This window comes from Vipera ursinii (genome assembly GCF_947247035.1).
Source record: "Vipera ursinii genome assembly, chromosome: 4".
NCBI classification, from domain to species: domain Eukaryota; kingdom Metazoa; phylum Chordata; class Lepidosauria; order Squamata; family Viperidae; genus Vipera; species Vipera ursinii.
Window position 1 is genome coordinate 35,086,308 of NC_139514.1, and position 17,425 is coordinate 35,103,732.

At 34.4% G+C, this 17,425-nt stretch overlaps 1 protein-coding gene across 1 annotated transcript in view; it reads left to right on the forward strand.

The window, feature by feature from the left end:
• Nucleotides 1–13,460, forward strand: part of TRAT1 (T cell receptor associated transmembrane adaptor 1) — a gene marked incomplete at its 5' end in the record, with an annotated part of 43,071 nt that extends 29,611 nt beyond the window's left edge. The window contains 5 exons of the mRNA XM_083362544.1: nucleotides 5,032–5,148; nucleotides 7,573–7,609; nucleotides 8,420–8,490; nucleotides 10,597–10,655; nucleotides 13,189–13,460. Coding sequence (XP_083218670.1) covers nucleotides 5,032–5,148; nucleotides 7,573–7,609; nucleotides 8,420–8,490; nucleotides 10,597–10,655; nucleotides 13,189–13,446 — 542 coding nt within the window. The 3' untranslated portion in view covers nucleotides 13,447–13,460. The remainder of the gene's footprint in view (nucleotides 1–5,031; nucleotides 5,149–7,572; nucleotides 7,610–8,419; nucleotides 8,491–10,596; nucleotides 10,656–13,188) is intronic.
• Between the last annotated feature and the right edge of the window lie 3,965 nt (nucleotides 13,461–17,425).

A 17,425-nucleotide genomic window follows, 5' to 3' on the forward strand; every position in this document is an offset into this window, starting at 1 on the left:
GATAGTTGTTTCCCATATCTTTTGCTTTGGAGGCATACGCTTTGAAAACTGGAAACCCAACTCAGTTTTGATTAATTCTCTTTTAGATAATCTTTTAAAACTTACTCTACCAGGCCATAACTGTGTTTATGCTTGTTCAGGGTTGTTCAATCACATAATGGATTTGCCTTTACTGGAGGATGGGAGCTCCAAAACTTTATTTATGTCACAAATATATAGAGAAGAATGTTTGTTTGTTCCAATACAAAGTCAGAATTACAATTCTGAAATATAAGTTGTCTTGTCTTTGAGTGATATTGTGTGGAATGGGAAAACAGTAAACTATAGGTGATACCTTAATTAAAACAGGAGATATGAATTCCCAGCATGATCCTTCTTATAAATATATTTACCTTAAGATGTAATCCCATGCATGTCTACATCGACTGAAGTCTTAATGAATTCAATTACATTTATTCCCAGATAAGCGGATATAAGGCATCAATCATTATTCCAGTCATTTTCATATGCCAACTGTTTAAAGCATGCAGAATTGTTTACTCCATTTAGTTAGTACTGGTGCTCATTTGAATTTCAGTAATTATTTTCGTTCCTTTGAGATTTTCCCTACTGTGATTTGCTTGTAAAATGGTATATAGACAGTAAAGGCAGTAAAAATGTATCCAGTATTTTCTTAATATGCCAAGAAGTACTTCTTTCTGTTAAGCTTAGTTCAGTGTGATGGCCACTTCTTTTATGATATAGACATTTTAATCCTAGTGGTGATCTCCTTTTAGCCAATACTTCATTTTTTATAATTCCTGAATACAAAAGTAGCTATACAGTAGAATACCAATATAGAATTATGTTGTAATCTGGACACTTTTTGACAAAATGATGGTTTCACGTCTAATGACAATTTAGTGTATGATTAAGTCTGACTGAGGTCATTGTTTGAAAAAAGGTCCATACAGCATTGCAAAAACAGGGTTGTAAGCTAGGAGCATTGCTGCATGAAGTAATAAAATCAATTACTGATAGGAAATAAAGATTCTGCTCTTGCATATTCTTTTTTTCAGATGCATGTGTCATTAATGCTCTAAGATTACATGTTCCAATGGCAGAAAGAAAGAGACAATTATAGATATGTAATTAAAAAGAATATTTCAACAATTTTACAAGATGTATTAACCCCAGCACATCCAAAAAGCAACAGTTGGAGAAATCCGATTAGATTGCATCAGAGTTGCTATAAAGAGGAAAGATGAATGCATGCCTATTCATACCGTAATCTTAACAAAGTATTTGGAGATTTGCTAATTGGTGTTAATTGTTGTTATGGTTACATTCTGAGCAGAATTTGAGAATGATGAGATAGTTGTTACCAAAGATTTTGATAGTATTATATATTCTATATATAATAGAATAACTACACTTAGAAACAAAATGATAGATATGAGTGCTGTCGTAGAGTGCTTCTGTTTTAGTATTTTTTCTACAAAGAGAATTACATTTCATTTTGATCAATTCTATTGATTTCAGCCAGTGATACCTAAATATTATCTAAACCATAGATATACATATCAGAGCCCCTCCAAAAGTTTGCCTCTCAATCATAATTTCAGTGCAACAGAAGGGGAATAATTAAATAATTAAGTAAATGGCATTCTTTATTTTTATTATACTGTATAAATCAAATTTAATTCTATCTTACTTATTTATCATGGCCTACCTACTTTTTAACATCTACTGCTGCTGAGATATCATCCAAGCCATACTTCCACCTGGAACAAGGTGTGCACCCATGGCTAACTGCAAATATTAGTTTCAATGGAATAATGCTGGTAAAACAATATTTCTTGCTGTAAATTCTTGCACTCATTCTGTAATATTGTTTGTGAGAATAATAAGATCTTAACATTGAAATATGGGTCTTTTGCATAGGCAAAGACAAGGTGGATCCAAGCTGCTGATAATGATATATTTTTATTTATTTGATAACTTATTTATATTATAATCTAGTGCTCATGTGCCACTAAGATTAATTTTCAAACAATTAAAATTCATCAAATAAAGGAACAGTTGTAATAAATGAAATACAACAAAGTAAGCACATAATTAAATCAAGATCAGGCGAATGCAACAACTTAAATGAAGCTTTAAATATATTTAAGAAAATAAGATAAATGAGCCTATTAATAGAGTCTCAGCCTAGTTTATTCAGGCAGAGGGATTCAGAGTTTATGTGCAATCATTGGAAAATCATAACAACGGAACTCTGTAGTTAGAAATTGTGTTTGCATTGAATTCTATGGCCCAAACATTCTGTTATTGGATATAATGACGGCTAAGATGTCCTGGGCCAAAAGAACAACAACTATCTTTTCAACTGTGTCCAGAAACAAGCTGGGAATCAGGAAGCTGGGAATCAGGCAACATACAGTAGGTATGGAGATTCTGAGTCATCCAGGTCATGGTTGTCCCAACGGTGCTTTTTCAAGAAGCAACTGGATTTTCTTTTTTTTTTCTTGAAGATGTTTCACTTCTCATTCAAGAAACCTCTTTAGAACTGAAGATGCTTCTTTGATGAGAAGCGAAACATCTTCAAGGAAAAGCAAAGGAAATCCAGTTGCCTCTTGAAAAAGCACCTTTGGGATAGGTATATCTTACCTTGTACTGCATTCTAGACCAGCCTTTAACATTCTTCCAGACTGAGAAATACAGCAGTTCAAAAGCTGGTATAGTTTGCCTTCTCTTGTCATCAGAATGTTAACCTGATTTGAAGATAAGGCAGTTTTAGTGTGGGATAAGAAAACCATTGGTGAATCTCCTGCAAGTAGGAAAAACATCTACTTCTCACTGTTCATACTTATGGGATAGGGCTGGGACAAGAAGTGACCTTTGACATTTGGCAACCTATTGGTTTGGTTACCTGTCAGAACCTGATTTGTGGGGTTACAGTTTTCCTGCTTTGCTGGAAGCCCACACTCATCCTGTGAATCAGACACCCCAGCCACCACTAAAGTCCTGCTAATCTCTGCTTCTCTTGCTACAGTGCTCTTGTGCTTGTCTATTTTTCATGCTGGCTCTTTCATTTGGTGTTACTTGCTTCTTGGAGGCCTTTCTCTTATAAGCTTTCTCATTCTGCTGTTTGCTTTGTTCTCTTTGCTTCTTCATTGATCTCTCATCTCTCTCTCTCTCTCTCTCTCTCTCTCTCTCTCTCTCTCTCTCTCTCTTTCTTATTTGCTCCGCCTTCTTACTTTTGCTTATTTAAGAATTTTATTCACTCATTTTTTTTGTCCTCTCTGGCTTACCTGCCTCACCTTCCTTTAAAACATCTGGTAGACTGCCTCTACTCCTTGAAACACTGCCAATATGCCTGTTAGCAAAGACAAAAGTTTTTTGCTTTTTCATATGTGTGGATAAGGAGTCCCTGGAATGTCTGGTCAGTGCTTTGCGATGTGTGAGGCAGGCATAAACCAGGCAAATTCTTGACCTTTAGGCATAAACCAGGCAAATTCTTGACCTTTCCTGCTGCCCAGCTAAAGTGGCTTTGGAGAAAAGTTGGCAGCAACTGCAAAGTAACAGCCTAGCCAAAGCAGTTAAAAGTTAGCAGTCGGGAAAATCATGGCCTCCACTGCGTTATTATCATAACTGTTATAGCAATGTCAGAAAGTGTACATTTAGTACATTGGTTTGTGATGGGATAAAATTGAATACAAAAGATGCTGAAGAGCAGAGAAGGGGATAATGGAAAGATAACCAGGCAAGAAATGAAAAAAAAATGCTCCAGTCAGTCAGGGATATCTGCTGCGAAGTCCCTGGCTGCAAAATGTCAAATACAACTGAGTACTTGAAAGCTTGTTCCTTTTTGCAAGCGTGCTCAGCTGTGCCACACATTAAAAGGGGAGGAGCTTTGATCTGTCTGCCATGCTTGCCTCTTTGAAACCCAGGGACCATCATTACAGATATTCCTGACCATTTTGTACTGTCCTCATTGCATTTGTTTTTGCAGTCAGGAAAAAGGCTGGCAACTGTGCGGCAAATGATGATGACTGAAAGTCACTAATGCACTTTGGCTTCAGGAGAAAGAGGAGGCAGGACAAGGAACAAATCCCTATCTGTAGGACAAGGTTTGCCCCATAGTTCAGAACAAATGTTGCAAATGTGGTGTTTTCAGTTAATCAGCATAGCTGTTGAAGATTGAATTTACAGCACTGTGGCAGCACAGGCAGGTGGTACAAATCCTAGAATATATTTCATTAAACTCACTGTTTTGTTTTGAATGTTGACTTGCTCAATATTCTTTTATATTTTCCTACATTTCTCATATGTTTGTCAATGTTACCTGTTCTGTTTTATTTCTGACCAGATTTTTGAAGAACACAAAAGTTATTATTATTTGACACTTTTGGGTAGTTTCATTAAGATGTTTTCACTGATATACAGTACATAAACTACCTGTTTTTAAAACATGTAAATTTGTCAGCAAATAAAGGAAATAGTGTACTATTTTTCATTTTTCTGACTTTAAAATGTGTGGAGAATATCTTACTTGTTTTGTCATTCATGCAATGGTTTCAAAATTTCTGGAAAAAAGAATTACAACCTTTCTGACACATTCTTTATAGAGCTTACAGAATTAGCACAAAAATTGAGTTTAATACAGGTTTGTAATTTCCTATGTGCCTATGTACTCATTTTTAAAACATTTCTGAAGTAGAATTTAAATGTTCTGCTTTCTTTAACAATTCTATAATTGTTAACTGTTTATGCCTCAATATTAGAAAAATGGATATCCATTTTTCAATATATGAGTAAATAAAATTACACATTTCAAATGGTAACATACAGATACAATTAATTATTCAAAATTGACTATATTTCATATATATATATCTCCATATCCAAAGATCCAAAGAAAAAATGTAATGTTTATGTTTGTGAAATTCACACATGGATATAAGTTCCAGCATGTCAAATATATGCCAAATTGAAAAATTTAAATGAACAAAATTCTTATTTTTGTTTATATTTGTTCTCTTATTATAGGAATGGAGGCTAATCAGTGTACCATTTGCTGGATACCTCTTTCTATTGTAACTGTAATTATGATAATTTCTTTACTAAAAAATGTTTCATACTTCTTGAAAAACAAAAAACAAAAAGGTAAGGAAAGCTGAAGAAACAGATGTAGAAGGGAGGAGTATGACTGTTAATACTGCTTTTTTCCTATGAGAGAATCATTATTGTCATAGGAACTATATTACATATAAATAAAAAACCTCCTACATCAAAGGAAAACAAATGGAATTTCAATTAAAATTAAATAGAATTGAATGATTTAGCTGCAATTCTGATATATAACTAAGCAAAGGGAGAGGTGATAGCAGAGTAGTAAAGAATACACAACAGGTTTACTTACACACACAACAGATTTATCCCTAGGATAGAAATGGAACTACCTATATAGTACAATGTTTTTCGACCAATAGCTCTGCAGATTGTTGCTGATGTAGCACTGTGACTTCTATATAGTAACATAAGCTTAAACAATATTGTACCAATATTCTATCTAGTGTAAATCAATGTGATAATATAAGTGGTGTAGTAGGATAGTGTCTCAAAATATATCTGATAAAAATATATATTGGCATATTTGAAGACATTTAAATTAAACTAAGCCTTAATTAATGCATTCATATGAGTAAAATGGCAGCAGTGGACTAATGAAAATAAGCTGAGTTTCAGCTACAAGAAATACAACAATTTTTACTAGAATAATGTAAGTTGTAAATTAGAGAAATAGCAGGAAGTGAGGTTTCACTTTCATCTGCAATGGAATAAAAAGAGTAATTATTTATCTGATCTCAGTAAAGGTAGTTCTAATTTTTAGTAAGGCCACATTAAAAATAATCTCAGATCATATATATTTATACTTATAAGATACTTTTAAGTTGTGGTTCAACAAGAAGAAACTTGTCAAGTTTAATCTTCCCTTAGTAAATGACTATTATAGCATGATGGCTGTTGAAGCTTCTTCTTTACAGCTGTTTCTAGTTATAATACAAGCTCCTGAATTCATATTACTCTATGCAAATGCATTCAGGTACCATATGAACCCAAAATGCATTTTTATAGTCACTGCCAACACCACCAACACCACTCTCAGCCAGAAAACATAAATAACCCAGATTTTGATGTCTCCAAACTAGTGTTATTATTTAAAAAAAAAGGATCCAGCAAAAAGTGCAGAACATTTGTGGAATACTGCAGAGCAATACCACACACACACACATTCATATATTTAATTATTATTATTTTGTTACAGCCTGTTATAGAAGGCACAGAATGGGAATAAGAAAACCGTAAGCAAAGATATGAAAGACAGGAGATAAGAAAAAGGGTCAATGAATTCTAACTCAGTACCATTCAATACCTTTTCCCATGCATTTCTATCTTTGCTCACCATTTTTACATCCTGCTTGGTATATAATGTATCATTCATTGGCATTTTGCTTTTTCATATCTTTCTGCCTTTCTGTCTGTCTCTGTCACTCTGTCTGTCTCCTATTAATCTATTTACTTTTAGTTTTTCCTATTCACTTTCAATCATTTATTCCATTTTCCCCATAAAATGTAGTTACCTTAGCCTTTGGTATATAAATGTTCAGATCTATAGTATTTGTTGCATCAAACCATCTAACCTTTGTGATAGATAGTCTAGATTTTCAGCAAACACATATTCTTTTGCATCAGAATGTCACTTATATTCCCATTCTCAGCAATATTTCTGCAAGCAGTCTTGTATATTGTTCTATAGGTGCATTAAATACTAAAGGAGATATTACTTATCCTGTCTTCCTTTTTGCTCAGTAGCATTCCATTTATTCTCACACATGCATACTCTTACCAACATTAGCAACTAACCTTCAACTCCATGTCTGGAGTGAAGGTTGCATGATTCAAGCCTATTCTTTTTATTTCTATGTCCTAAATCAACATACGGTATATGCAATTAGCATTCTTGCCACACTAGTACATTTCTCAAAGACTTGCTGAAAAGGGAAAAAAATATTCCATCTGCCTATAGTACAATGTTGCTGGTGTCTTTATTTATTGAAAAGCACTCTAGGCTATATGAGTATATAGAAACATTTTAAACCTGGAACACTGCTCTATCCAAACTTATAAAGCAGTCTATATGCTGTATAGAACACACAGTACACGCAGTGTAAATACTGACTATAATAGGTTCTTTTCTATTTATTGCATGTAGACTGCTTTGTAGGTTTATCAAAGTAGAAAGAGGAAGAAAAAGTGAAGATGGGAACAAAGGGCACGGGGCAGTTCTGGAGAAGGGAGGCCAGAAAGAAAATAGGCATTAGAGGCCAAGATAGCACTAAGTTGCACCAGGGAGGTAGCAAAACCAAGGAGACACAGCAGTTAGAATTGTATAGTAGGAAAAAAAATGCAGAGAGCATTCCATCTTATCTTTATAAAGAAATATCACATCTTCAAAAATATGTTATATTCAAATGCCAAACACACCCGTTTTTTAAATTTTGCTGATTTCTTCAAAATGTTTTCCAGGGGAAATTTGTGAAGATTATAATGAATATAATCCAAGGTATGGCAAAAGTCTTCCTTTTTTGAGGTGGTGTGCTTACATGGAAAGACCTTTATCCAGTGTCTTCTAGATCCCAATGTAATATATGTGGCTTCCACCTGATACATTTTGGGAACACTTCAGGCTCCAAATTATTTTTATATTGTTTCAAATGGAAGCTTAATTTTCTAGAATCGATAATGATGTTCAGTATTCTGGAAATAAAGTATCAGATTCATGCAGCTCTTTACTTCCAGGGATATCTTGCATACTGTGTATACCCGAAATATTCAGAAAATAATAAAAAAATGATAGTAGGTTGCAGCCATTGGCAAAGGTTTTTTTATAGGTACTTTTATTATGGCAGCCATTTGTGATCATGTCCATAACACAGTCTGAAAATTTCAATTATTCTGAATGGGCCAAAAAGGCTGTGATTGTCTGCTGTAAATGTCCTTGTAGTCAATTATTGATAAGTGGAAAGAAACATTTTTCATGGGGGTTGCATACTCCATGATTCCTATAGTCCCCATAGTATCTTCCAAGTTGCATCAGTGGATTTCCACAAACACACTGATTATATTTTCAGGGGACTACTAGAAATAGAAGAGGAGAAATCAGAAGAAACCATGTTAGCATCTTCTATGGTGAACATTACAAATCTGTTTCTATAAATGGAAATCTGGATATTGATTATGTTTCTTTGTTAGCTAAACTCAAATAAATCACCTAGTCATATAAATCATATTTTCTAAACAAATTATGCAATACAATTTAATACAAAGTGTCCACATTAAGTTTGTTTTAAAACTCTCTTGCACTCTTTTACAGCAATGAGGAATTTCATGCAGAAGCTTATCCAGTTTATGACAATCTTAATCCCTACCATCAGGAGATGCTAAGTAAGCTATAGATAAAGTTATCTATATATTGCATTTAGGTTCATATGGCTAACTTGAACTAATCCTTGTAGGCATTTCCTCTTTTTTCTTTCCTTCTCTTCTGGAAGACGATGTTGCGGTTTCTAGGAGGAATACAGAAGTTCATGCTTATTTATTTAATTTGTATCCTTTATTATTTTTACAAATTACTCAAGAGGGTAATATGTATATCCAACATAACTTCCTTCTCCTATTTTCTCCACAACAGCCCTGTGAGGTGGGCTGGGTTGAGAGTGACTGGTCCAAAGTTATCTAGCCATCTTTCATTTCTAAGGTTGGACTTAAACTCATGGTCTCCTGCTTTCTAGCCTGGTTCCCTAATCACTAGACCAAACTGACTATCTGTATCTGTATCTGTATCTGTATCTGTATCTGTATCTATCTATCTATCTATCTATCTATCTATCTATCTATCTATCTAATATATATTATATATAAAATATACTAAGGTTTGGAGGACATTTGGAAATTACCCATCCTTAGTACAATAAAAAAGTTGGTAACAAATGTTTGTATATTTTTAAAATGTTTTAATATTTTTAATATCTATATATACTGTAGATACATACAGTGGATATATATATATATATATATATATATATATATATATATATATATATATATATATATATATATATATATATATATATATATATATATATATATATATATGCAAAATGTAGCCAGACTTGGATGCTTTTCTTTATAAGAAAAGGCTGCTATCTTGCCATCCTACCTCACAGCCCAGACATATGAAGAACAGGAGAGATTGTTGGCATATGTAGTACACAACCATTACTTGCCAGAAATTCCACTTGGCAGCCTCTTGAATGAGTTTTCTTGTTTTTTTTAAATCAATTTTGATGATTTTTTTTATATCACTGTTGTGCCATATTATCCCACTTATTGATGACTGTCTTCACTGTGTTCCATGATATAGCAATGCCTTGGAAATGGTTTTATACATTTCTCTTAACTTATACTTTCCAAGAATGAGATCCCTTTGATGCTTTGTAAGTTCTTTGCAGAGCATGGTTTTTGCTGAAAGAAGTAACTAGTAAATATCAGAAAAAGCCCACTAGAATAGTTGAACTTGATATGGGCTTCATCAGAGTCACTTTAATTAATGGCAAATGTGTACTGACTCGTGTAACATCAGTTTGAATGTGGTTAGTTAATTCTGAACACAGCCACATCACTATTTATAAGAGGGTGGGTACACTTATGTAATCACATTATTGTAGGTTTTTTTATTGTTATCCCTCCCAAAGAGAGATATACAGCTTATATGTTATATTAAAGGTGCAAAAAATTCCCAAGTGATTTATTTTAGTCTGATATTTTTACATCTCAAATATTTGGCATGTTAATAGGAGTGTATAGACTTTTTATATTTGCTTTTATTGTGATCAGTGGTCCTTATAAATGAATATAAAAACAATTAAATATATGGTAATCATTGCTGATTATTTGAATTATTTGTGTTAACTGTTGCCAGTGAAAATTTGGCCACAATATTAGTGATGTTGTTATGACAATCAGAAGATAAAAACCTTTGTATACTAAAGATTTGCTTATCTGGAATATTGTTGCAAGGAACTAGAATAAGTAAATTCTTCTAATTACAACATACTCATGCTTGAGTTATGGTTTTGATTTCTCATGAACTCTGTAGACAGGTCGATTCAAATAACTTTTTAAAATTTCTACGTCTATGGAGATTCTCAGTCATTCAGATCATGGCTGTCACAAAGGTGCTTTTCCAAAGGCAATTGGACTTCCTTTGTTTTTTCCTTGAAAACATTTCGCTTTTCATCCAAGATGCTTCTTCAGTTCAGTTTAAATATCTACCCAGCAAGAAAGTGGATGCAGAGTACTATACTGAGCCCTCCAAAAGCCCTTCTTTAATTTAGAGGAAGTGAAATATGTCAGGTATTTACCAGCACAGTATAGTTATAGCTGCTACACTGCATGGTATTGAAAAAAATAGGTTAGTACAGAACTTTATGATTGATAATAATATAGAGTAATTATTTTAAAACATTCTACATCAAAAATTATTTTCAGATGAAAGTTGCTACGAGCAAATGAATGTCCATTCTCCCAGATCCACCACTGATGTACAGGTTTGTACATGCTTGTTTATGTAAATGTTCTTTCATTTCCAACAGGTTTTTTTTTCAGGACTGTTTATGGTGCTGAATGATTTATCTAGATCTTAGCTGGCTTAAAATACAGGATGCCACTTGCAAAATCTTGGCCAATTTAATGTTTAATTTCAGCCTTGGAATATATATGCATTTTCTTTACCAGATATGTCACATTTATTTATGGCCATTTATTATTTTGACTTATTACTCCATAACAAAATTATGGAGTCAAGAGTTCCAAGATATTGCAGGTAAAGTAACATGTAGTTACAGTGGTCAAGACAGATGTAATGCCAAGCCCAAGCTCAGAGATGAGACAGTGAAATCTCATTGAATCCAATCCTTTATTTGCTTGTACCTAATACATAGAATAGGGACGCAGTGGCTCAGTGGGTTAGGACGCTGAGCTTGTCGATCAGAAGATCGGCAGTTTGGCAGGTCAAATCCTAAGTGCCGCGTAGCAGAGTGAGTGCCTGTTACTAGTCCCAGCTTCTGCCAACCTACCAGTTTGAAAGCATGTAAAAATGCAAGTAGAAAAATAGGGACCACTACGGTGGGAAGGTAACAGCGTTCCGTGCGCCTTTGGCATCTAGTCATGCCGGCCACATGACCACGGAGACGTCTTCGGACAAACGCTGGCTCTTCGGCTTTAAAACGGAGATGAGTACCAGGCCCCTAGAGTTGGAAACAACTAGCACGCATGTGCGGGGGAAACTTTACCTTTACTACATAGAATCTTGCCAAACTAAAGCTATAACTTTCTAGGCCAGCGGTCCCCAACCTTTCTGGCTTCGCAGGGGGGAAGAGGGATAGTTTCTTGCAAGTGGCAGGTAGGCCACCATTTGTGTGAGGGAAGCTTTGAGTGTGCACACACACACTCCAGTTTGTATGGTCCAGTTCTGAAGAAGCTGCAGCCCAGTAACGGGCTGGGGGCAGAGGTTGGAGACCCATGTTCTAGGTTACTAGGCATACCCAAGAGACTCAAAATTACAGTTAGCCTGAACCTCTTATCCCTCTCCCATCCAGTTCAGGACTGCTGTCTCTTGATCCAAATCTCTTTCTAAAAAGGGTCTAAGTTGGCAAAATTATCCCACTGCTGCTGCAGATACACATTCCACATAATAATACAATGATTCGGTGTAAGATAACCTAGTTAATTACGATTAACAAAGGATCTGTGAATTTATAGAATTGGATTGTGCATTAACAAGATTCATTTGGAACCCTCCTGAATTTGATAGCAGATATGCCTAAATATGCTTGAACATGGCTATTTACTGCTCAATTCCTAAGGTCAGCACATTAATCTGCAAGTTGGAAAATATAAGATGGGTTGTGTGAATCATAGATATGCATTCAAATGTTTTCTTTAGATACTGGTAGAATCTGTGACTTCACACAAATGAGTGCCTTTCTACTAGGCAGGGGTTCATTTTCAGGATATTGGAGAATCATTCTGCCAAATTCTGCTTCATATTCTGCCATAAATAACCTAATAAAAGTTAAGTGTGCAATGCAACTATGGGGTTGCCTTTCAAATTTGGTTAATGATAAATGTGCTGAGAAATTATACTGACATTGCCAGAGCCTTAATGGAATAATATCTTAGAGTTATCTGACTATCTCATAACACAGTAACACTGTTGCAATAACCCATTTACAGAGATGCTACAAAGGCAGTTTATTAACCCATATAAGAGACCTCCAGTGGTGTGTGTGTGTGTGGGGGGGGATAAAGTAGGACACCACCAAGTGAAGTAGAATTGTGTGAAATGAAGATACTGAACCAGTTCATCCAAATAGAGTAAAATAGGGGAAATGACCAGGTAATGAATAGACTTTTCTTATATAGTATGCCAATGCAATATCAGTAAAAATATAATCTTCTTCAAATGCATATGGAACTAGCAAGAAACTATTAGTTCAAGTGGATCATATCAGAATCAAGTATTGCAGTGACAGCATTGTTTATATTAAGCTGCCCATAATCATCTTAATTAATGAATGTAAACCTAAGGAAACAATCTTATTCAAAGATGACTGGATAATGATCTTTTGGGTTTAACAGGAAATCAAGAGTCCTATAGTGGAGTTCTTGATTTTCAGGAAGCCCAATGTCACTCCTAAAAGCATATCAGGTTTGATGAAATTCACTAAAATTCCAAAGATTGCAATTAAAAATGGTATCAGCAAGAAGTATTTAGATAAGCAATTCAAATTGAGAAAGAGAAACCAATTATTACCTTACATTTTATGATCCTATTCCAATGGATTCAGGAATGGATCCAATGGAGGCAGAGAAGGCAATATTCCAGGGTAAAAATGATGAATTGATGATAAAGTAGGAAACCAGCTAAGGAAAAAGTCTTGCTTCCAAGCATTTACCAAACACATAATTGCAAATTTATATCATTTCATTTAGATGTATCATACAATTGACTTGTTACTTTTACTGTTAGCCATAATAGTAAACGAAATAACATGATCAATATGAATTGCTTTTTTGTAGCAGATAGCTGAACGCCAAATGTGCTATGCTTCCCTTGATCATAGTGTAAGAAGAAAGCACAAAATTCAGCCCAAAAAGAAATATCCTACATTAGAAATGGGTGAAAATCAACTTACCAGAAACACCACCACGCTGTCTTGTATTTATCTCAACAGTGAACAACTCAGTGCTGAAAATAAGTTGACTGAAAACACTTCTCACGTTGATTCGGTCAGAGAGTTTGGTTTAAAACACAATGCAAAGGATGTCATGTTTTAGTAATCAAATAATTTTCTCAATGTATACATTCACTGAGACAGTCAATTGCCAAGTTAGATAAGTGATTGTTTGAACAAAATAATTTGTGCCATTGAGTTCTGTAGAGGAACAATTTATATAACTTTGAGACTTTTAATTAAATTTTGCCCACCATTTGACATGGTACTTAGAGTAGTCTGGATCATGGAAGTTGTCTGAACAGTGGAGATACTTGCTTGGCCCTTTAGCATGTCAGTGTGGAACTGGTTATACCCTCCACCTGTTTCATATGAGTAGGAGCCAAATTAGTCTTTGCTATAAAGCAGTTATATTCCATTAGAAGATTAGAACCACTAACAAAAATTTTGCTAACTTCCTGAGAAAAACTTATTCATTCAGCTCTGCTCAGTATAATTATAACTTGCCATACTGCACATGTAATAACATCAGGACATATTTAAGGTTAATTAGGGAATAATGTATCAGCTTTGATTCATCTAATTAACAGTTATACAGCTAGCAAATGTAATGTCGGCATGTATTTAGTTTCCTGCTATTTAAGAACTGCTAGAGTCAATCCCAATTACTCAATGAGAATGTAATGTCTTGAGCATCTGAATTAAATGGTCTGTAAAGAAAGTAGTAAATGAGGTATAAAAATAAATCTCCAAGGAAGAATTTGACATTTTTCATTGTATTTAAGTAATTGTTATTGACTTTTACACCAGTTTTATAGTGTATTCTATAAGAAGTGATACTCCTAATTACTCCCCAGATATACCTGTTCAATTCAGTCCAAAACATTGTCTTGTAATAAAAACTACCTGAATGCATTGGAAATCTCATAATATAGCAATGAAGTTTGAATTAAGCACATTTTATTTTCTTGAAATCGGTTGGTGATTTTAAAATCTGTCTTATACTTTTGATTACTAAGTAACGGTACAATTTTGTTCCTAGTGAACAGATTCAAGAGAAAATTGATATAGTTCCAGGAAGTAAATATTTAAATATGACATTTCATCTAATTTGACATAAAAGTAAACAATTAGTTCCAAAATATGTATTATAATGCTTCCTCTAATAATTATTTCATATATTTTAACTTATGCCTAATTCTTAGAATTACAAATGCTAATGTGCATATGCAAGATCATCTAGAAAAATATATGCTGCCAACCATGTTTATCTAAGAAGTTGAGAATAACCTGAGCTTGATTATGTCATAAAATTGTGAGCCAGTTTCATTCTGAATTCTTCAACTATTTCTCCCTATGTGGTATGATTGGGCAGTTGGTATGGTCCAAGGATCTTTCATTAAATGTTATAATTTGCATGATTGAGGAAGCATGGTCTCTGTACTTTAGAAAAGCAATTTCCTCAAGATGCATGCTTCCCATCCTTTAAATGCTACAGAAATCTCTTAATACTGGGATTGAGATGTGTTTGGAGGCCCTGGTAAACATTGTTGATTTTGGGGGTTATTTATGTGGTATTGCTCTGGTGACCATGCTCCCTTTTAAATTATGTATTATTAAAAATTATGTAAACTGTTCAGTATTTTCGGAGTTAGGTGGTCTAAGAAGCCAATAAATAAATTCATTTTGAACAGGAATCAAGTTATTTATTCATATAGTACATAATACATAAATAAACAAGTAATATAATTTAGCAAAGTAACATTTTTTAACCCATGGACTCCTGGATTTCCCTCTTAATCCTCTTCTGGTCCTAAATAGGATGGAACAATAAGGCAATTTCTTATGACTAGAAAGTTACTTCAGTTAACTTTCATAGTTATATAGTTCAGTAAGCTTAACTACCATTGTTTGATTGCTGAATATAGAACCAACAGGAAAATTATATTACAGTAGTATTACAGTAACACACCACCAACACTGACATTCCCTAAATTCCGCTGAAGATGTTACTTAGCCTGGTAACAAATGTTCAGAAACCAATCTACAAGCGTGGAGAACGAAACTTCACTCTCACAGTGAATACTAGAGGTGACAGAAAGAATCCTGAAGGAAGGGTGAACACGAATTGAAAGTATGCTCTTTGACTAGTTAAGAACCAAGTGCTTTATAACTGTGTGGTACTAGTCCCCTCTCCAGCACAGGTTCCTTCTTTTCCTCCCCCTCTTTTTCTCAAAAAGCAAAAAGAAAAAAAAGACTGAAATGACTTTCCTTCACAAGATAGCCTTATAGCAGGGGTGTCAAACTCAATTTCATCGAGGGCCGCATCAGCATTGCAGTTGCCCTCAAGGGGCCGGGTGGGTATGGCCTACTGGGTGGGCATGGCCAGAGTGCGTATGGCCTACTGGGTGGGCATGGCCAGCTCTACATCATTCGCATGAAGGGTATGGGGGCCTGGGCAGGAATGGGAGAGATCTGAGGGTCTCTGGCAGAAGGAGGGTCTCTGGGCCAGGGCCAAGGCAGTGGGGGCCGTTCCCTCACTGTTTCCAGGATGGCTTTGCGGGCCTCATGAAACCACTTCATGGGCCGGATCCGGCCACTGGGCCTTGTGTTTGACATATCTGCCTTATAGAATTGAGCCTTTGTTGTTGGCCCATCTCTGCTGACTGAGAACACCTAACAGTGGGAAACAGTTTAGTTGCTGTTACCCCCAAATAACAGTATCTATTGTATTTTATTTTTAATTTATAGTTTTTTCTATAAATCAAGCCTTCCGTGCTTAGTTTTGGGTAGCCTAGAAAACTGATAAGCAAATAAAAATAAGGAAAGATTTATCCTAGGTGAAATTAACACCCTTACACATTCCAGAAGCAAACTTATAACAAACTCAGTCAAAATACAAATGTATTTAAATGTTTATTAGACAAAGATATATATCAAATAGTAGGTACATTTAAAATAAAATAAAAATACAAAAAATGGATATTTTCATATCTACTCTTTGTCAATGAAATAAAGATTTTTCCTAAAGCATGAGCTTATTGAATAGTAAGTTAAAGGCATTATATAAAAACACATTTAAATCTTGATTATCCCCTAACTCCCAATAACCTTTTTCTATAGGTGCAGATTAAACAAATTAAGTACCACAAAAGATGTTTCTTATAGACACTTAAGCTGAACAAATTACCAAGAAGGAAAAAAACCAATTAACTGAACTGTTGAATTTTAGAAACAGTTTCCATTATCTCCATAACTTTCAAATGACAGAGAATAATTGCATGGAGATGGATGCCGAACTATATTAGTAGTTTGTTATTTCTCCATTTTCACTGCAGTCTTTTAGGTCTACTGCCCTGTGCTAAAGCTGATGAGCTAAAGAGTTAAAGAACTGGTAAAAATATTTTACTACTTTAATTCAGGAATATTCCACTTAATCTGTGTTCTGTTTAGAAATTACTGGGATCGAAATATATTTTGTTAAAAAATATCATTTTCCTCTTCAAATCCTTCCAGAAATGTTCCCTCATAATCCTTCTGTAATGAATTCTCTGCTTCTGATTGTCCCATCATTATAGCTTAGCTTTCTGGAAACTCTACCAAAGAAACAAAACTTGATCAAACTGATACAAATACCAGGAAAAAAGCAGCAAAAGAGCCCGTAGCACAGTTATATTGACCATATCTTTTTTAACTGAAAATCCCCCACTTCCGTACGTCCATACATAAACAATAAACTAATGATTCTCTGATGCATTTCTAAGAAATTCATACATTGACATTCACATAATAAGTATCATAAAGCCCATCAAAGCATAATATTATCCCACTGATCTTGATGCTGCATTTCAGAAGATAATAATTTTATCTCCAGAATGTATAACTTAGCATACAACATAGCAAAATAATCTTTGTTTTTAGCAACTGGTCACTTGTAATATCAACAATGTATGATATACAAGAAACTCCTCACTGATTTCTGTTAGTGAAATGTAGTGATCAACCAATACAAGCTCTACCTTAACACTAACAGAACGTATGATATCTGCTAGTATCCATCACTCTTAGTTAAAAATTTTCAT